The 21,941-nt window shown below is 41.8% G+C and overlaps 1 protein-coding gene across 3 annotated transcripts in view; it reads left to right on the plus strand.

Annotated features, from left to right (window-relative positions):
* LOC129814883 (metabotropic glutamate receptor 4-like) overlaps positions 1–21,941 on the plus strand; it is a 330,969-nt gene that overhangs the window by 64,655 nt on the left and 244,373 nt on the right. For all 3 annotated transcript variants that reach the window (XM_055868006.1, XM_055868004.1, XM_055868005.1), the window contains exon 2: positions 6,539–7,474. In XM_055868006.1, the coding sequence (XP_055723981.1) occupies positions 6,929–7,474 (546 nt within the window). In that variant the 5' untranslated portion in view covers positions 6,539–6,928. The remainder of the gene's footprint in view (positions 1–6,538; positions 7,475–21,941) is intronic.

Consider the following 21,941-nt stretch of genomic DNA (forward strand, 5'->3'; position numbering starts at 1 on the left):
ATATAAATATGACCAACTCTTAATTTAGCAAATTATAAATGGAGAATATCTGTTATACTTGTACCCCTTTAGAGACCTGCCCTTTAAAACAATAGTTAGATACCAGAAGCATTGCTTATCACAATAACATGAATGTTCCTCAGGACCTTCTCTTATTGCTCTCCAAATACTATATCTATAGAATCGGTAAAAGCTGTTTGAATTTATAGAATTCTATTCCGTTATTATCTTTATTTAGTTTTAGTTAGGTGTCCTGTGCTGTGGATGTGTGGTTGGCCCTTGGGGGGGGGGGGGGGGGGGGGGGGGGGGTGACAGTCAGTGGGGGGTAGGGCTTCCTGGGCTCTCCCTCCCTTCTCTTTCTGCTGCATTTAAAGGGAATCTGCGGTGAATGAACTCTGCGAAATTACTTCACTCAGTAGCAGATAGTTCAGTGTATTCAAAGGACCTTTCCACTTCCAATATGCTCACAATGAACCTTGGCCCGTGGTGCAGCAGTCCATCGTCTGACTAACCCACTCCTTTGGCAAAACCGGCACATTCACCTCTATTGTATGCTGGGAGATTGTTCCTTCAGATCCCATTACTGCTCCTGCTGCCAAGACTGAACAGTGTCAGGAACATACAGGGCAGCAACCATTTGCGAGTAGGTAAGTAGCCTTGAACAAGGCTTCAAGTATACCCCCTGGACAGGACACAAGTCTATCGCAGAGCCTTGCCCCCAATCTACCTCCTTAATGCTAAGTGCCAAGCAGAGATGCATTGCGGCACAGTTTTATAGTCTTTGGTATGACTCAGCCAGGGATCAAACTCCCAACCCTCCAAACTCAAGGCAGACACTCTAACCACAAGGTTAGTTGGTAGAGAGAGCATAGGCTAAAAGCGGGTGAAATTAAAAATGGCTAATTCTATCAAACCTGATGTCAATTTGCAGATGCGTTTCATAGTTTAGTTTGTCTCTCTCGATACAAGAACTATCCATCTGAAACAGCACAGTGTTGCATTGTTCAGCAGAGCGTGCAGTTGTGGTAATTATCTACAGTGCCTTTGGAAAGTATTCAGACCCCTTGACTTTTTCCAGATTTTGTTACGTTACAGCCTTACTCTAAAATGGATTAAAAAGAACAAATTCCAAATCTACACACAATATCCCGTAATGACGAAGCGAAAAAAATCTTTGTAAATAAAAATAAAATACCTTATTTACGTAACTATTCAGACCTTTTGCTGTGAGACTTGAAATTGAGTTCAGGTGCATACTGTTTCCTTTGATCGTCCTTGAGATGTGTCTACAACTTGATTGTAGTCCACCAGTGATAAATTCAATTGATTGAACATGATTTGGAAAGGCACACACCTGTCTATATATGGTCCCAAAGTTGACAGTGCATGTCAGAGCAAAAACCAAGACATGAGGTATAAGGAATTGTCTGTAGAGCTCCAAGACAGGATTGTGTCGAGGCACAGATCTGGTGAAGGGTACCAACATTTTTTTGCAGCATCCAAGGTCCCCAAGAACACGGAGGCCTCCAGCATTCTTAAATGGAAGAAGTTTGTAACCACCAAGACTCTTCCTAGAGCTGGTCGTCCAGCCAAACTGAGCAATCGGGGGAGAAGGGCCTTGGTCAGGGAGGTGACCAAGAACCCGATGGTCACTCTGACAGAGCTCCAGAGTTCCTCTGTGGAAATGGGAGAACCTACCAGAAGGACAACCATCTCTGCAGCACTCCACCAATCAGGCCTTTATGGTAGTGGCCAGGCAGAAGTCACTCTTCAGTAAAAGGCACATGACAGCACACTTGGAGATTACCAAAAGGCACCTAAAGACTCTCAGACCATGAGAAACAAGATTCTCTGATCTGATGAAACCAAGATTGAACTCTTTGGCCTGAATGCCAGACGTGACGTCTGGAGGAAACCTGGCACCATCCCTAAGGTCAGTGGTGGAAAAAGTACCCAATACTTGAGTAAAAGTATAGATGCCTTAATAGAAAGTTACTCAAGAAAAAGTGAAAGTCACCCAGTAAAATGCTACTTGAGTAAAAGTCTAAAATGATTTGTTTCTAAGTATCAAAAGTAAATGTAATTGCTAAATTATATATTTTTAAGTATCAAAAGTGAAAGTATATATAATTTATTAAGCAAAGCAGAAGGCACCATTTTCCTATTTTTATTTTATTTTAATAGACAGATAGTCAGGGGTACAATCCAACACTCAGACACAATTTACAAATGATGCATTTATATTTAGTGAGTCTGCCAGATCAGAGGCGGTAGGGATGACCACGTGTTCTCTTGATAAGTGTGTGAATTGGACCATTTTCCTGTCCTGCTAAGCATTCATCATGCAACAAGTACTTTAGGGTGTCAGGGAAAATGTATGGAGTAAAAAGTACATTATTTTCTTTAGGAATGTAGTGAAGTAAAAGTAGTAAAAAATATAAATAGTAAAGTACAGACACCCCAAAAAATTACTTAAGTAGTAATATTTTTACTTTACACCACTGCCTACGTTGAAGCAAGGTGGTGGCAGCATCATAATGTGGGGATGTTTTTCAGCGGCAGGGACTGGGAGACTAGTCAGGATCGAGGCAAAGATGAACGGACCAAAGTACAGAGAGATCCTTGATGAAAACATACTCCAGAGTGCTCAGGACCTCAGACTGGGGTGAAGGTTCACCTTCCAACAGAACAACAACCCTAAGCACACAGCCAAGACAATGCAGGAGTGGCTTCGGGACAAGTCTCTGAATGTCCTTGAGTGGCCCAGCCAGAGCCCGGACTTGAACCCAATCGAAACTCTCTGGAGAGACCTGAAAATATCAGCAATGCTCCCCATCCAACCTAACAGAGCTTGAGAGGATCTGCAGAGAAGAATGGGAAAAACTCCACAAATACAGGTGTGCCAAGCTTGTAGTGTCATACCCAAGAAGACTCGATGCTGTAATCGCTGCCAAAAGTGCTTCGACAAAGTACCGAGTGAAGGGCCTGAATACTTATGCAAATGTGATATTTCAGTTGTTTGTTTTGAATAAATTTGCAAAAATTCTACAAACCAGTTTTTGCTTTGTCATTATGGCATATTTTGTGTTGATTGATGAGGAAATAAAGCAATTTAAGATATTTTAGAATAACGGTGTGATGTAATGAAATGTGGAAAAAGGAACGGGTTCTGAATACTTTCCGAATGCACTGTATGCATCTGTTGGTAACAGATACCTTTAAAAAGGGTAGAGGCGTGGATCAGAAAACCAGTCAGTATCTGTTTTGACCTGTTACCTCATGCAGTGCGACACATCTTCGAATAGAGATGATCAGGCTGTTGATTGTGGCCTGTGGAATGTACAGATCCTTGTGCCGTGCATTATCATGCTGAAACATAAGCTGATGAAGGCAGATGAATGGCTCAACAATTGCCCTCAGGGTCTTGTCACAGTATCTCTATAAAATGCAAATTGGGTTCATTGTCTGTAGCTTATGCTTGTCCATACCATAACTCCACCGCCACCATGGGGCACTCTGTTCACAACGTTGACATCAGCCATACACGTGGTCTGTGCTTGTGATGCCGGTTGGACGTACTGCCAAATTCTCTAAAATTACGTTGGAGGCGGTTTATGGTAGAGAAATTAACGTTACATTTTCTGGCAACAGCTCTGGAGGACATTCCTGCAGTCAGCATGCCAATTGCAAGTTCCCTCAAAACTTCAGACATCTGTGGCGCTGTGTTACAAAACTGCACATTTTAGTGGCCTTTTATTGTCCCCAGCACAAGGTGCAACTGTGTAATGATCATGCTGTTTAATTAGCTTCTTGTCAGGTGGATGGGTTATCTTGGCAAAGGAGACATGCTCACTAACAGGGATGTAAACAAATGTGTGCTAACAATTTGAGAGAAATAAGCTATTTGTGCGTATGGAAAATTTCTGCAATCTTTTATTTCAGCTCATGAAACACTTTACATGTCGCGTTTATATTTTTTTTCAGTGTAGATGATTGTTGAGGTGAAAATATCAGTGAAATGTAGAGAGGGCCAACCAGGCATATCGCAATATCGTCTATGATATTAAAGCTTTTCTTCTACATATCCTAAGTAATGCAATGCATTCATCGTTTTTTGGGGCCCAAAATAGTGAACTCGGAGGCAAAAAAGGGATGCATAATGTAAGATGCAAACCTCATATTTTAATTGAGTATTAGATTTCCAAACCTTTGACTAACCGCTACGCCATGGAGTTTTGATTAACAATGTGGGAGAAACTTCTATATCAGTGATGGGAAACATTGCTGGGGATTAGGGTCACAAAAAATCTGAACTCATCACGACGGGCCGCAGTGGCACTCGCCTTTTGGGGGCCCTAAGTGAAATGTTTTAATTGTACCTTGTGTATTCTACTATTTTAACTCCCAAGAGTAAGTTGAGACCCTGTAAATTGAGACCCCGACTGAGTTTGTGACAGGTTAAAGGAAATACTCATAGCCTGTTACACATTAAAAAGTATTAGTAAGTTCATAGTATGTGAGGATCTTAAAACATCTAAGGTTAAGAAGATCATGCATTCAGTATTAGTTGATAGAGATTGATAACATTCATATAATTGTGTTAAAATCCGTCAAGCGTACAAAGGGTACGAATTGTGAGAGGAATGTGTAAACGTTATGTTGATTACTTTATTTTGTCGTGGGTGAAAGTGTTAATCTGTGATCTACTAAATGCTCTTAATCTATGAGCCTGAGATCGATTGCTCTGGTCTCCACTCAAGGTCCCGGAGAAATCGCGGTCTTTTCTCATTGCACTAAAAGTTTCAATGAGTAAACAATACAGTATCACTCTCGTGATCTTTTCTCCCCTTTTTCAGGGGCGTAACAAGTTCAATATTGGGAAATTGATCCACGAGCCTACATCCCTGTGCTATATGAACACCAGAAGCTGCTATTTATTACTGCCCAGCAGATGCCCTTAATATGCATTGTGCTTAAAGCTCTCAGTAATGAACCGTTTTTCGACACAATTTGGTGAAAGACCCAAATTTTTCAGAAAAGCCTTTTTTTCCCATCACAAGTTGTTTCACAAGCAGTTCTCCAGAACATAATAATGAACTCATCATCAAGCTTTGATGATTTTAATCAGCTGTGTAGGACTATGTCAAAAAACTAAATGTGCGCCCCTTGGGGCCCCCAGAACAAAGTTTGGGAAACACTGCTACAGATCAACGAATAGAGGTTATTCTGCTTGTCCAATGACACTCTTATTCTACACTGTCCTTCAGTAGGATTTGTGGAATTGAATCCCATCTGGGCTAGCTTGGGACTCTTTCTTCACACAAGTGACTGTGGGCGTGTAGAATTAAAAAACCATGTCACACTATGGGTTTAACTATGAAACGCTAGTTCTCCTGAGGACATTTCCCCTCTTACCTACTCCTGTATCAAAGCAGCGTTCCTTCTGTAGTAATGTCATCATTACAATTTCACAGTCTCCTCAGAGGAACCATCCCTACGGTTTTATGCCGTCCAAGGCGCAGTCTCAGATATGCCAGCGTTGTGGGTGTAGGGAAGAAAGGAGTGGGAAATGGGCTGATGGAAGAATCGAAAAGGAGGAGAATGTGTGATGATTCATCCAATATCTGCCTCCTCTCTGATATGTCATCCAACAGAAGGGATATTGTGTCAATAGCATGGTGAATTTGTATAAAAGACACTCTTAACATGTTGGTCTGTTTTTGCCTTTTAGTGTCATCTTTGAATACAGGGAAATGTTATAATCAACAGAATTGTATGGATGAGAGAGTCACCAACAAAAATATCTGATTCAAAGAAGCCCTCCAGCTATTTTTGAGCATTTCCTGTTGAAAAACAATATCCCAAGTGTAAATACATGAATGTACACTTAAAGGTAAAAAAAAAAAAAAAGTATTGTAGTGTTAAAAAAAAAGTGTTTTTTTTGTTGACAAACTGCAAACTTCAAGGAGTAGGCCATTCAAGGAGTTGGTCTGATGTGATGTAATCGGCCTCCCCTTTTTATTGCGGGAACAATAGAGGAGCAATAGATGGAAAAAGAGCTAATCATTGAGGTGAAAGGAGACTGGGGTGCCTCTTTAGGGCCCTACTGTAAGTTCCTAAAGAGATCTAGGACATGTAATCAAGACATGAGATAACATTTTGTGTATGATGTGTAGCAACCTAACAATGGTAGGCACACTAGTACAGTAGGCAGTGTTTCTTACTGAGTATGTTGAAAAGAGGAGTTTGGGAGCTGACTTTCATGCCTTTCGACCTTGGGAGTCCATGGCAACCCTTTTAAATTCAATATGGAGAGGTGAGTAGGGAGGGAGAAGAGGGAGGAGGGAGAGAGAGAGCGTGTGAGATTGAGAAGAAAAAAAATTGTCTCATCATTCCACACATGATTGCAGAAAAAGGAGTTGAGATAGAAAAAGAAAGCAGTGAAAAGCTCAAACCAACATGAATCCCTTCTCTCATATCTAGCCCCTCTGTCACTGTGTGGTGTGTTTCATCGCTTCTACTTTGCTTTATCTTGCAGAAATTCACTCAGCAGCCCGGAGACCTGAGCGGCCTGAACCCCCCCCCCCCCTCCCCCTGTGAGGGATCTCCATAGGCAGGGTGGTGAGTTACAGTGGGCAGAGGAGTGCCCACCACGTTGGTCAGACCATGGAGTGAGGAGGAAAGAAGGAGATGCATATGTAAGAAAGGAAGAGGAGATATCCTTTGAAGAGCCGTCTAAATTCATGCTCCTATTATAATTGAGTGCTTCTAAGAGCAAAGCAACATGAGAGGACGCCTGTTCTGTGCCCACTGCTTCAAGAGTTATTATTAAGATTAACCCTCTGGATATAGAGTAGACTAGTGTTCTTTGTGTACCTGAATCCGCTGGGTTCTAGAGTGTGTCTGGATTTGTGTCTGGGCTGTGGTCATGGGGTCTCAGCCCCAGGGGTGTGCTCTGCATCGGACCGGCAGGATCTGTCACAGAGGCAGCCTGATCAGGCTCTTACTCCTTCTTTACTGCTCTCTCACGGCCGCCCAAGCCGCTAAACCCAAAGTCCCGAGCGGCACACACCTCAACTCCATCCGCATCGACGGGGATATCTCCCTGGGAGGCCTGTTCCCCGTGCACTCCAGGGGCAACGAAGGCAAGGCCTGCGGGGAGCTGAAGAAGGAGAAGGGGATCCATCGTCTGGAGGCCATGCTGTTCGCCCTGGACCGTATCAACAACGACCATTCCCTGCTTCCCAATATCACGCTGGGGGCGCGCATCCTAGACACGTGTTCCCGGGATACCCACGCCCTGGAGCAGTCACTCACCTTCGTCCAGGCTCTCATCGAGAAGGATGGGACGGACGTCAAGTGTCTCGGCGGGGGGGCACCCATCATCACCAAGCCTGAGAGGGTGGTGGGAGTCATCGGAGCCTCGTCCAGCTCTGTGTCTATCATGGTGGCCAACATACTGCGGCTCTTCAAGGTAAGGACCACACCTTGGTGGTGATTTACTACTTGTGTGTGTGGTTGTGGTTTGTTTGCAGTGTTAGAGTGAGTATCTGATGTATGTACACTGTGGTGTTTGTTCCATGTTAGCTCTAGTTGGGAATGTTATCCTCATTCCTGGGAAAACATTCTATTCTCTGTTCAAACACAATTTGGTACCCTGATATTTGGAAAGAAGAGCATGAATAAATAATGACAGAGACATGTGGCTCAGTTTGCAGATTATGGTGCTTGTAACGCCAGGGTTGTGCGTTCGATTCCCACAGGGAACCAGTATGAAAGAAAGTATGAAAATATATGCACTCTACTGTAAGTGACTCTGGATAAGAGTTTCTGCTAAATGACTAAAAAACAAATAATGCAAATCTTGAGAAAATAAATCTGCCTCTACACCATAGTTCCCATAATCCTAAAGTAATGCCATTGGCCATCTCAATCTGAGGACTGCTAAATTGTCACAATTATTGCCTCTAACCCAAAGAGTTGGATAGATGGCACACATGCAAAGATAGGCGATGCACTCTAGTACATCTCTATGCTGTCAACATACTAAATAATAGGATGCATTATTAGTTGATTTCATTGTCTGCTCATAGAACAATAACAGTTTCTCTTTCGACTTGGATTCATTACTTTGATTGACCCCGTGATAGGAAAAGTCATTTTCATCCATATGCTGTCCTTGTTCATAGCACATACCAATCCCACGGATTCACTGATTTATAAGCACAGTCCACCCAGCCCTAGAAATAACTTCTTAATTGCTTTCTCTGATCTGTTTATGCTGCGTCTTCTGTTGCTCAGGTTTGATTGGTGATGTTGGCTCATTGGGTCATTTCTTCCTTTTGATAAGAAATGTGTTGCCTTTACTCTCTTGGAAGTCAAGCATTCAGGCTGTGTTTTAAGGCCAGTTGGATATTTTGCATATCTATTACTAAACATCTCACTAACTGTGACTCATTTCAGGGAACTAGGCATATGTTGTGGGTCACTACTTCAAAGGAGAGCCATCTGAATGCAGACTTTTTAAATGAAATCAAAATGCGTTTTTTTGGAAGAAATGCCTTCTGGAACATGTGAACTTTCATGTGCCTTAAGAACAAACTTGAATGCCATCTGTAAATACGATTACAATTGTTAAATTACATGCCTAGTTGGTTTAGTCACAGAAAAAGGCCGCTAGTCATGATTGGCTGAGATAATGAGTGGGCTGGACATGCCGAGAGATGAGTTCGGATTGGTCTGCCATATAGCACACTTCTGTCTATTTTAGCTGGTTAGTATGTGTTGGTAATCCTGTCTAATGCAGCTTTTTCAAAACTATATTGCGAAGTAGAACTGCTTAAGTGTTGCTCTCCACGTTCTGGAGGACCGAGTTTTGAAATCAGTGGAATTAGAGTATGACAGCTAAGGAGATGGAGAAAACACCTGTCTCCAGATTACATCTTCAAACTAAGGGCAACCATAGCAACCGTGACAGGGAGAAGCGTCCATCCATGATGTATACAGTAAGATAGTCTACACCCTAAAAAGAAAAGGTTCCTGGAGTATCCTTTAGGGGTTCTTCAAATTTAAACTGTGGGGGAACCCTTATAATTTCTTTGAATAACCCATTTTAATGGATCCTTGAAGAACCTTTTGGGGTACATTTTTTAACTAACCCACCTCCCCTATTATTGTTAATAATAATAATAATAATACTACGCATAACAATAATAACACAATATTTTAGTCCTCAGTGTTTATTATGATCTTAATGGCAAAGCAGAATTAAAAATATAAATATAAGCTAAACTCCCAGCAGAGCCCCAAGTCCAATGGGTATATCCTCTGGCCTGTTGATGTTATTGTGTTGATGTTCTCCTTATCCATAGCCAGAATGATTTTGCAGTGCATGGTGATCGGACAGGTTTCATGTTATATTCATCAGAGGTGTAGGGAGGGTGAAGTCTGTGAATCCCAAAAATGTGGTAGTTATACAGATGATTAACAAAATATGCACACGGCAGTATTCATACCTTGGTTTTTGTGGTGAATGTGAACGAAAAACTGTTTTGATAATGGTTTTCATACACATACCTTGTAGAGGTAATGTAGAGGCCTATGGGATATTCATTGACGATGTAAGGAAGGAGGATGGTAAATGTGATCTACATACCACCAATACCAATTGAAATACCTTTTGATATGCCTTGTCTGTATACCTGCAGACACAGACACAAAAGTGAACAGTTCAGTCATCTGCACCCAATACAGCTAGCCTTCAACATATTCTTATAGCCTACATATTCTTACCTTTTGTTGATTGATATCCGTTGAATTGTGTCCATTTTCTGTTTTACAAAGATTTGCACAAATATGAAAAGATAGATGGCATAATATCAATTTATATCATACATGGGACAAACCTTACCTTAAATTGAGGAGATCCTCACGTTCTTTACAAGTGTTTCAGTTGGGCAGCTTGGTTCCTGCAAGAACCCCCACCAACTAAGGAGGTTCCTCGATGAACCCCACCTCCTACGGGGTTCTTGGAAGAACCTTTTGGGGACCATTTTTAGTGCCAAGAAGCCGAAGGTTCTTCTAGGAACCTCCTTAGTTGGTTCTTGGAACAATCTTAGAAGAACCCTTGCTGAACCCCTAATTTATAGAGTGTAGCTAGTTACCTTTTCAGATATTACACGTTTCTAATTGACAGAAAGTTGTTTATGTTTTCACGTTATGTGTATGATCTTATTATTCGTATCTCAGAGCCATTTGCTTTGCTAACATTGAACCTGGTTGGTTAGCTACCTGCAGTTTCATGTAGGTTAATAACGTCATGAGTTGGGATTATGGTTCATTGTTTACCTAGCTAGCTAGCTACATGTCTTAACAAAAGACTCCAATATGCAAGTAACCATTTCAATAGAATATCACTGCGACAACTGTTGATAGACGTAGCTGGTAAATTCGCTCTAGCTATCTACTTGGATTTCAGAGCACCATTGTATGAGTGTGCCAGAGCGCAGAATAACTGACGAATTTACGAACGCTCAACACCCGTTGACTATGGCTAGTGTCAGTAAACGTTGGCAAAAAGCGTAAATTGTTGCCAGCAGCACAGTTGCAGTCACCAACGCTCTGGATAACATCAAAACAGCCTAACCAGCTCTGCTAGGGCGAGTAAAATGGTCAGTAAGCTGTTCTCTCATTTGTGTCTAGAAGTAGCTAGCAAGCTGGCCAACTTTAGCCAGTTAGCTTGGGTGCTTGACTGCTGTTAGGACAGAATGCTCGGATCAACCCTTAAAGAGATGGGCGTGGCTAAAGCTTAAGAGGGTGTGAACAATGCTGAATATGTGTAGACAAAGAAGAGCTCTCCAATAGGTACCAAAACATTCAAAGGCCATTTTCTCAAAAGTGAGGTTACAAGTTTGTCAACTTTCAAAGCAGAATTACTTTTCCATCGCTCCTCAAATGCAGTGTATACCATTTTGTAGTTTTGTGTCTCTGATTTTATCCAATGTAAAAAACACAATTTCGAATTTTGCTACATATGGCCGAATCAAGGAGGTCGGTCACAATTGTGATCATTGTATTACATAAGCTCTCCCTCGCTCTCCATTTGGCAAATCTGACCAGAACTCTATCCTCCTGATTCCTGCTATGCAAGCAAAACTTAAACAGGAAGTACCAATGCTCAATATGGAAATGGTCCGATGAAGCGGATGTACGGACATATCTTAACCAGAAGCCATGGATTACAGGCAACATCCACACTGAGCTAAAGGCTAGAGCTGCCACTTTCAAGTAGCGGGACACTAATCCGGATGCTTAAAAGAAATCCCGCTACGCACTCCGAAGAACCATCAAACAGGTAAGGCGTCAATACAGGACTAAGATCGAATCCTACTACACCGGCTCTGACACTCGTTGTATGTGGTAGGGCTTGCAAACGCTCAGGGATTACAAAGGGAGACCCAACCGCGAGCTGCCCAGTGACGTGAGTTTACCAGATGAGCTAAATGCCTTCTATTCTCACTTTTGAGGCAAGCAACACTGAAACATGCATGAGAGCACCAGCTGTTCCGGACAACTGTGTGATCACGCTCTCCGTAGCCATTGTAAGACCTTTAAACAGATTAACATTCACAAGGCCGCAGGGCCAGACGAATTACCAGGATGTGTACTCAGAGCATGCGCTGATCAGCTGGCAAGTGTCTTCAGATTTTCAACCTCTCCCTAACCCAGTCTGCAATACCTACATGTTTCAAGAAGACGACCATAGTCCCTGTGCCCAAGAACGCCAATGTAACCTGCCTAAATGACTACCACCCCATAGCACCCAAATCTTTAGCCATGAAATGCTTTGAATGGCCGGCCATGGCTCACAACACCATCATCCCAGAAACCCTGGACCCACACTAATTCGCATACCGCTCAAACAGATCCACACATGTTGGAATATCTATTGCACTCCACACTTCCCTTTCCCACCTGTACTCCGTTCACCCATGACTGCGTGGCCACGTAGGACTCCAACACCATGATTAGGTTTGCCGACAACATGACGGTGGTATGGCTGATCACCAATGACGATGAGACAACCTATAGGGAGGATGTCAGAGACCTGGCGGTGTGGTGCCAGGACAATGACCTCTCCCTCAACGTGAGCAAGACAAGGGAGCTGACCGTGGGCTACAGGAAAAGGATGGGAGAGCACGCCTCCATTTACATCGACAGGGCTGTAGTGGAGCGGGTCGAGACCTTCCAAGTTCCTTGGTGTCCACATCACTAAGGACCTTTTAATGGTCCAAACACACCAACACAGTAAAGAGGAGGTCTTAACAATGCCTATTCCCCCTCGGGAGACTGAAAAGATTTGGCATGGGAGCGCACATCCTCAAAACATTCTACAGCTGCACCATTGAGAGCATCCTGACTGGCTGCATCACCGCTTGCTATGGCAACTGCTCAGCATCCGACCGCAAGGCACTACAGAGGGTAGTGCTTATGACCCAGTACAAGTCTGGGACCAAAGGTCTCCTTAACAGCTTCTACCCTCAAGCCATACGACTGCTGAACATTTGATCATATGGCTACCTGGACTATTTGCATTGACCCCCTTATTTTATTTGTATATACACTGCTCAAAAAAATAAAGGGAACACTTAAACAACACAATGTAACTCCAAGTCAATCACACTTCTGTGAAATCAAACTGTCCTTAGGAAGCAACACTGATTGACAATAAACTTCACATGCTGTTGTACAAATGGAATAGACAAAAGGTGGAAATTATAGGCAATTAGCAAGACACCCCCCAAAACAGGAGTGATTCTGCAGGTGGTGACCACAGACTACTTCTCAGTTCCTATGCTTCCTGGCTGATGTTTTGGTCACTTTTGAATGCTGGCGGTGCTCTCACTCTAGTGGTACCATGAGACGGAGTCTACAACCCACACAAGTGGCTCAGGTAGTGCAGTTCATCCAGGATGGCACATCAATGCGAACTGTGGCAAGAAGGTTTGCTGTGTCTGTCAGCATAGTGTCCAGAGCATGCAGGCGTTACTAGGAGACAGGCCAGTACATCAGGAGACGTGGACGAGGCCGTAGGAGGGCAACAACCCAGCAGAATCACTCCTGTTTTGGGGGGTGTCTTGCTAATTGCCTATAATTTCCACCTTTTGTCTATTCCATTTGCACAACAGCATGTGAAATTTATTGTCAATCAGTGTTGCTTCCTAAGTGGACAGTTTGATTTCACAGAAGTGTGATTGACTTGGAGTTACATTGTGTTGTTTAAGTGTTCCCTTTATTTTTTTGAGCAGTGTATATAAAAATATTGCACCAACTCTCTTACCCAGGCTCTATGTACACTCACTGGATTCTTACCACAGACTCACACATTCTACACTGACAGTCCAACACACACACACACACACACACACACACACACACACACACACACACACACACACACACACACACACACACACACACACACACACACACACACACACACACACACACACACACACACATTAACATTCCCTCCCACTCTTCATATATGTTGCTGCTACTCTGTTATTATCTATGCCTAATCACTTTACCCCCACCTACATGTTACCTCAATTACCGCAACTACACTGTACCCCGGCATATTGACTCAGTACTGGTACCCCTTGTATATAGCCTCGTTATTGCTATTTTATTGTGTTACTATTTTTCCTTTCCCTTTAGTTTAGCAATTTTTTTTTAAGGGCTCTACGGTACACATTTATTTAGTAAGGTTTACATTTAGTAAGGTTTACTACACCTATTGTATTTGGTGCATGTGACAAATCATAATTCATAAAAAATAAGATAAGACAGCCGCTTCCAACAATTTCTTCTCTGTATCTCAGATCCCTCCCTGTACTGTAGTTGCATGATTCACCATGAAGACTGGTGGCTCAGTTATGGGTATTTCACACAAGCAAAGTGGCAGAGGGCTGTGATCAAAGCAAGCTCCTGTGGACGTGGCAGGGAGCATGAGGGACGTGGCTGTGACAGTCCTGGGGCTTATGTGCTGCCATAGGCACCTTGAACGCTCCCAGCTGATTCCACCACCACAGGGCTATACAGTAGCAACAAGGAGGGGTGTATTCTCCAGCCTCCTCAGCCTGGCTGTAAGCAAAGCCCTGAGTGAGCCAAGCATGATGGGATGCTCACAAACACACACTTCTTACGCGTAATGTGCAGTAATGAACATCTCCAACAGCAGTCTCTGATCCCATTCACACAGGGAAGCCTTTTGGAAGTCCTGCATCATTAACACTCTTCCACTCTTCATTACCATATATAGGAGGTAGCTCTACATATTTAATTTGTCTCACTCTGATCTCTTCTCCCCTACCCCCTTTCATAGGAGGTAGCCCTACATATTTAATTTGTCTCACTCTGATCTCTTCTCCCTCTACCCCCTTTACTCTCCTACATGACCCCCATCAGCCTAACCGCATAATCAAACAGTCGTGTGATGTAGGTACAGTTCGATCCGGATGTGTTGAGGGACCTGAAGTTGGCCACATGTTGAGTCAACACTCTCCTCATTCATAGGGATGACTACAGTACAGTGCCTCCCGGGCCTCCCAGGTGGCGCAGTGGTCTAGGGCACTGCATCGCAGTAGAGTCTCTGGGTTCGCGCCCAGGCTGGGCTGGGTTCGCGCCCAGGCTCTGTCGCAGCCGGCCGCAACCGGGAGGTCCGTGGGGCGACGCACAATTGGCATAGCGTCGTCCGGGTTAGTGAGGGTTTGGCCGGTAGGGATATCCTTGTCTCAGTATGTAAAAATGTAATAAAAATGTATGCACTCTACTGTAATTCGCTCTGGATAAGAGCGTCTGCTAAATGACTAAAATGTAAATGTAAAAAATGTGCCTGCTTTCTTAGCAGTGCCTGCTTACCAGCTGAAACAATTCGGTAGAGTTCGTGCATATATTATAATGACGTTTTGTGACATTTCTGTTCGTGTTGGACTTCGGTGAGTTCTTTTTGGCTGTTCAGGCACACCATTTTTTTCTGGAGGCAAGCCGAAGTTCATAGCCAAAGTCTATTTTGCTTAGCTTCTCTGGGATAGGTGGCAGTATTTTCACGTCCGGATGAAAAGCGTGTCCAAAGTAAACTGCCTGCTACTCAGGCCCAGAACCTAAAATATGCATATTATTAGTAGATTTGGATAGAAACACTCTGAAGTTTCTAAAACTGTAGGAATCATGTCTGTGAATATAACAGAACTTATTTGGCAGGCGAAACCCCGAGGACAAACGATTCAGATTTTTTGGTTGATGAGGTCACTCCACTCTCTTGTCAATGTGTTTTCATTGGGAATCCAGATTTCTAAGGGACTTTCTTGCAGTTCCTATCGCTTCCACTGGATGTCAACAGTCTTTAGAACTTGGTTGAGGTTTTTCCTTTGAGAAATTAAGAAGTAACACTGTTCAGAATGAGGGTAGAGGGAAGTGTAATCTTTGTTAGAGGCGCATGACCTGAAAGCTAGCTACACTTTGTTTTCCTTATTTACGTTAAAAAAGACCTAAAGTTGTATTACAAAAGTTGTTTGAAATGTTTGGACAAAGCTTACAGGTAACTTTTGAGATATTTTGTAGTCACGTTGTGCAAGTTGGAACCTAATTTGGCATTCGCACTGATTGTTTTTCTGGATCAAACGCGCCAAATAAATGGACATTTTGGATATATATCGACGTAATTAATCGAACAAAAGGACCATTTCTGATGTTTATGGGACATATTGGAGTGCCAACAGAAGAAGCTCGTCAAAGGTAAGGCATGAATTATATCTTTAAGTCTGCGTTTTGTGTCGCGCCTGGAGGGTTGAAATATGATGGTCTGTGTTTGTTTGCTTGCTTGGGTGCTATCCTTAGATAATAGCATTGTTTGCTTTCGCCGTAAAGCATTTTTGAAATCTGACACGTTGGCTGGATTCACAATAAGTGTAGCTTTAATTTGGTATATTGAATGTGTGATTTCATCAAAGTAAAATTTTTATAGTAATTTATTTGAATTTGGTGCTCTGCATTTCCACCTGATGTTGGCCAGTTGGAACGCTAGCGTCCCACATATCCCAGAGAGGTTAGTCGGTGATTGGTCAACAGTAGAGATTCTTCAATAAAGTCTTTGTTGTCATTCAACGAGAGACAACTTGTTTTCATGTAAAATTTTTCAGAGAAAAATACTGCACAAAACATCTTAGATGTACAATTGCGACACTAAGATTTATTCGGCAAAAACTTAATGACAGATATATTAGATTAATCCTGGCTATTTTGAGGAAGTGTATACTGGCTATATTTTTTTTCACATTTTTCAAGCGAAGGTCTTAAGGGAGAATGCAAGCACACTCCTTCAGTTCAGCTAGGGGCCAGCTGAACTGAAGCATGCTGACACCTTTAGGTCTCACTGCTGAACATCAAAGGTATTCACAGCAGTGGAGGCTCCTCAGAGGAGGAATGGGAGGAACATCCTCCTCAGTGAACTTCATAAAAATTGTAAAACATTTAAAAAGTTATCATTTTTAGATAAAACTATACTAAATATATTCACGTCGCCAAATCATTGATTAAACACACTGTTTTGCAATGAAGGTCTACTCTGTAGGGTAGCACCATGGTGTAGCCGGAGGACAACTAGCTTTCGTCCTCCTCTTGATACATTGACTTCAATACAAAACCTAGGAGGCTCATGGTTCTCACCCCCTTCCATAGACTTACAAAGTAATTATGACAACTTCCGGAGGACATCCTCCAACCTATCAGAGCTCTTGCAGCATGAACTGACATGTTTTCCATCTAATCAAAGGATCAGAGAATGAATCTTGTACTGAAAGCATAAGCTACAGCTAGCTAGCACTGCATACATTGTGGTGAGTAGACTCAAAGAGAGATAAAGACATTAGTTTAACAGTTTTGAACAGATTTAATCAAAAAGGAAGGAGAAGAGAGAGAGAGAATTTGTAATTTCACTTTCACTTCCTAGCAAATACAGCTAGCTAGCTAGTTTAGCATACTCAAACAGAGGGATGCTATTTCAGCTATCTGGCTATGACTACCCAACACAACACTGGAACTCTTCCAAGTCAAGGTAAGCTTTTGGTACACCTGGGCCCGCCGGTGTAACTGCTAAACTGCTTATTGAACTGTTTACTGACTGTAAACTGTAACGTTACTGCATGGTTATAGCGTGTTTACTAACGCATTAGTCAACATAGCTAAAATAACTATAACGTTACTTTAGCTAATGGTAACAACGATTTAGGCTGTGTCTAGCAGTTATGATATGTTTGTCTTGGAGAGATTTTTTCACCTGGTCACATACAGCTGATGTATTGTTCATTTTTATTTATTTTTATTTTTTATTTTACCGTTATTTTACCAGGTAAGTTGACTGAGAACACGTTCTCATTTGCAGCAACGACCTGGGGAATAGTTACAGGGGAGAGGAGGGGGATGAATGCGCCAATTGTAAACTGGGGATTATTAGGTGACCATGATGGTTTGAGGGCCAGATTGGGAATTTGGCCAGGACACCGGGGTTGAAGTCCACAAGCGACGGGAAAAAGTGAGGGGGACGAGAGCGAATAGATGCGAGAAGGTATACAACATGGCTGCTATGAAAGTGAACTGTTTTACGAGTGATCAGGGGTGTATTCATTCCACTATTTCTATTGTAAAAAAAAAAAACAGAAGCAAATGGAACGAAACAGGGATAAACATACCTGAATTTGTCCAATAGAAACTCTCTTTTGCAACTGTTGGACTAATCATTACACCATAGATCAGCTAGATGCAGGCAAGAGTGTAGTGTGCAAGGCGGTATTGAATGTGTTACTGTGTGTCACCTCAAATTTCTCTCTTGACCTTTGTTGTAAACTTTCATTCATAGGCTAAGTTGTGGCAACCTCATGATGGTTTATAGGGACAATTTGAGTATCATGTAGTAGATTAACCCTATCGGTGTTACATTGAGCTGGGTGAATGGAATATGAATGACAGTCATCCGATATGCTACAATAGAAATAAGGCGATGCTCATGAGAAAAACAAAATCGTCCTCCGTCATCTTAAACGGCATCGACCGCCACTGATTCACAGGTAGCCTGTATCCACCATCACTCGCTCAATTAAATGATGACCTACAAGGAAGTAAAATAAACTAAGGGCCTGACATGACTGTGAAGCAGTGATCCTCATATATTGGTTTAACAGTAAACAACAGATGGAGAGTGGTCCAGTGTAACGGTTAAAATTATTTTTTAAATTATTTATTACAAAAAACACAGGGAAGGAGTAACAGTAAAGTATTAGAACATGAAGGACAAACAATACAGCATCAAGGCACTATCAAACATGTATCAGTCTTTCTGCAACAGAGCCATCCTTATGCGTGAGGGTGCGTGTGCATGATAGGGATATAAAATATATGTCATAGTTTCCTTTTTCATGAACACAATCTTGTGAAACCCGAACCCTCCCAAGATCCCCCCACAGTTCCCCAATAGTTGTCCCTCAACCATTCGAGACTCCTCCCACAGTCCCCCTCCGGGAAAATAAAAAAATGTATTCCATTCCCCACCACCAAGAACCCCCCAATGCACCAACAACCAAGAGAATGAACTAAAGATAATAATAACAATAAAATTTAAAACAAAATAATACATTTTAAACAAAGGACATCAAGGACAACTGAAATCATAAGAGCAATGCCAACTGTATATGTTTGTGTGCATGTCTGGCACTATTACATGTATGTGTGGGATCTTGTATGTGTTTATTTGAATGAGAGTGTGTGTATATGCATGTGTACAAACACCTGCATGGCATCAGCCTCAGGCAAACCAGCATTAGTTGTAAAAACACTGCCACTTAGTGTCATTCAAATGTACCTTTATTATGTTTTATTTTGACTTTTTTCCCTTTATCTTTTGACCATCCTACTTGTCTCCAATTCCACATACCAACCCTCAGCTTCCCTCAGCACATCCCATCTATCTCTGCTGGCCACCCACTTCGTGTTTCTACGCAACACATATCTTTCAACTATTCTATGATGTTTAACGTACAATTCGAATCTATCTAATCGAATCTACAGATTGCGTGTTGAAGATAAATACTTTTACTAAGAGTATTAGTATATTAGTAATTGACTAACCCGGTCTCTCCCGGTGTAACGGTAGTCCTCCTCCTCTACAACCGAAGAGGAGGAGTAGTGATTGAACCAAGGCGCAGCGGGTTGTGAATACATAATTTATTTAAAGAAAACACGAAAACACGAACTTCACTATAAACTAACAAAACAACAAACGGAGTAGACAGACCTGGACGACGAACTTACATTAAACACGAAGAACGCACGAACAGGGAAAATAGACTACACAAAATGACGATGTACAAAAACACACCGAACAGTCCCGTATGGTGCGACAAACACTGACACAGGAGACAACCACCCACCACACTGTGAAACAACCTACCTAAATATGACTCTCAATTAGAGGAACGCCAAACACCTGCCTCTAATTGAGAGCCATACCAGGCAACCCTAAACCAACATAGAAACAGACAACATAGAATGCCCACCCAAACTCACGTCCTGACCAACTAACACATACAACAAACTAACAGAAATAGGTCAGGAACGTGACACCCGGCCATTTTTAAACAATGGATGAGCTTTTCTTATTAATCTACTTGAGAACCATTTAGGGTTCAAATAAAACTTTTGAATGAGTGAAGCTTTTAGAGAGAGGTTTAGTGCTTTTATATTTAATAATCTCAACCCACCCAATTCATATTCATTATATAGATATGCTCGTTTTATTTTGTCTGGTTTAGCGTCCCAGATAAAGCGAAATATTTGTTGCTCATTTGATTTGAAAAACAAATCATCAGGAGTAGGCAGCGCCATAAGTAAGTGAGTAAACTGAGATATGACTAAGGAGTTAATCAGATTTTCTTTCTCCATAAATAGACAGGTATTTACCTCTCCATGGTTGCAGGATCTTGTCTATTTTTATAAGTTTTCTATTGAAATTCATTGTGGAGAGCTTATTTATATATTTTGTGATTTGAATACCGTGTATGTCTACTTCACCATCAGCCCATTTTATAGGTAAGCTGCAGGGTAATGTTAAAGTTGTATTTTTTAAGGATCCAATACGTAATATTGTACACTTATCATAATTTGGTTTTAGTCCAGAGAGTACAGAAAAGTTATCTAGATCTTTAATGAGACATTGCAGGGATCTAGCTTGCGGACTTAACATACAACTTGAGTCATCGGCATACATGGACACCTTTGTTTTTAAGCCTTGGATTTCTAATCCTCTAATGTTGTTATTGGATCTGATTTGAATAGCTAGCATTTCAATGGCCATAACGAATAGATATGGTGACAGCGGACACCCTTGTTTAACTACTCTTGACAATTCAAAAATCTCTGAGAAGTAGCCATTATTTATATTTTACACCTGGGGTTGCTATACATTATTTTTACCCATTTTATAAGAGAATTACCGAAATTGAAAAAATCCAGGCATGTATAAATAACATCCAGTCTTACTTTATCAAATGCCTTTTCAAAATCTGCTATAAATACCATTCCTGGCTTCTTATATACTATTGTAAAGTGGCTGTTCCACTGGATGTCATAAGGTGAATGCACCAATTTGTAAGTCGCTCTGGATAAGAGCGTGTGCTAAATGACTTAAATGTAAATGTATATGTTTCATGATGTTCTATTATTTCTAGTAGTTGTCGTATATTATCTCCAATGTATCATCCATGTAAAAAAAACGTTCTGATCAAGATGAACAATACCTGGTAAAACCCTTTTCATTCTGAGTGCTATGCATTCTGCTAGTATTTTTGCATCACAACATTGAAGTGTAAGGGGCCTCCAGTTTTTTAGATAGACGGGGTCTTTATATTTGCCATCTGGGTCTTGTTTTAATATAGAGAAATCAGACCTTCCTGCTGAGTACCTGACAGACTACAAGTTCTATAGGAGTAGTTATTAAAACAATTTAACAATGGAGCTTGTAGTATATAAAAAAATACTTGATATATTGCCGGTATGCCATCAAGCCTTGGGGTTTTTCCAGACTGAAAAGATTTAATAGCCTCAAAAAGTTTTTCCTCTAATTTGGCATTCGCACTGATCTTTCTGTACATTTGTTAATTTTCCATTTTTTATATTATTTAGAAAGAATTCATTACCGTAATCTTCATTATGGGTTATGGGTGTTTATGTGTGTTTGTGTCTGCCAGAGGCAAATGGATGATATACAGTACTTCTTGCCCGTCAGGCCTGTTGATGGCTGGTGAGGGCCAACTTTAATGCCTGCTCATCAGAAGGCCTTTGCTGGCTAGGCTCAATTTATAGAGTCATCTACCATGCAAAAACAAACAGGATGACACATTCTGATCAATGCACTGTAATGCACTCTTCTCTAAGTACACATACTGTACAATACCATGTCTGGTCCTGACTAGGTCAGTCAAGATGGAATACAAAACACACACCCCCACACACAATGAGGCCCATTTGCACGCAACTCTTTCCCGGTAGCAGCCACCCATGTGCAGTGAGCAGGGTTGAAAAAAACAGTTTCCTCAGCATCTCCCCTGAATACAGATGTGGTCCAGAGCAGCTTGATTCATATTTAACTCTAGGATTACATTTTTATTTATTTATCCTTTATTTAACTAGGCAAGTCAGTTAAGAACAAATTCTTATTTTCAATGGACGGCCTACCGGGGAACAGTGGGTTAACTTCCTTGTTCAGGGGCAGAACGACAGATTTTTACCTTGTCAGCTCGGGGATTCAATCTTGCAACCTTTCGGTTACTAGTCCAACACTCTAACCACTAGGCGACCTGCCGCCCCACATAACAGCAGCATGGGGCAAG

This window comes from Salvelinus fontinalis, chromosome 18, assembly GCF_029448725.1.
Source record: "Salvelinus fontinalis isolate EN_2023a chromosome 18, ASM2944872v1, whole genome shotgun sequence".
NCBI classification, from domain to species: domain Eukaryota; kingdom Metazoa; phylum Chordata; class Actinopteri; order Salmoniformes; family Salmonidae; genus Salvelinus; species Salvelinus fontinalis.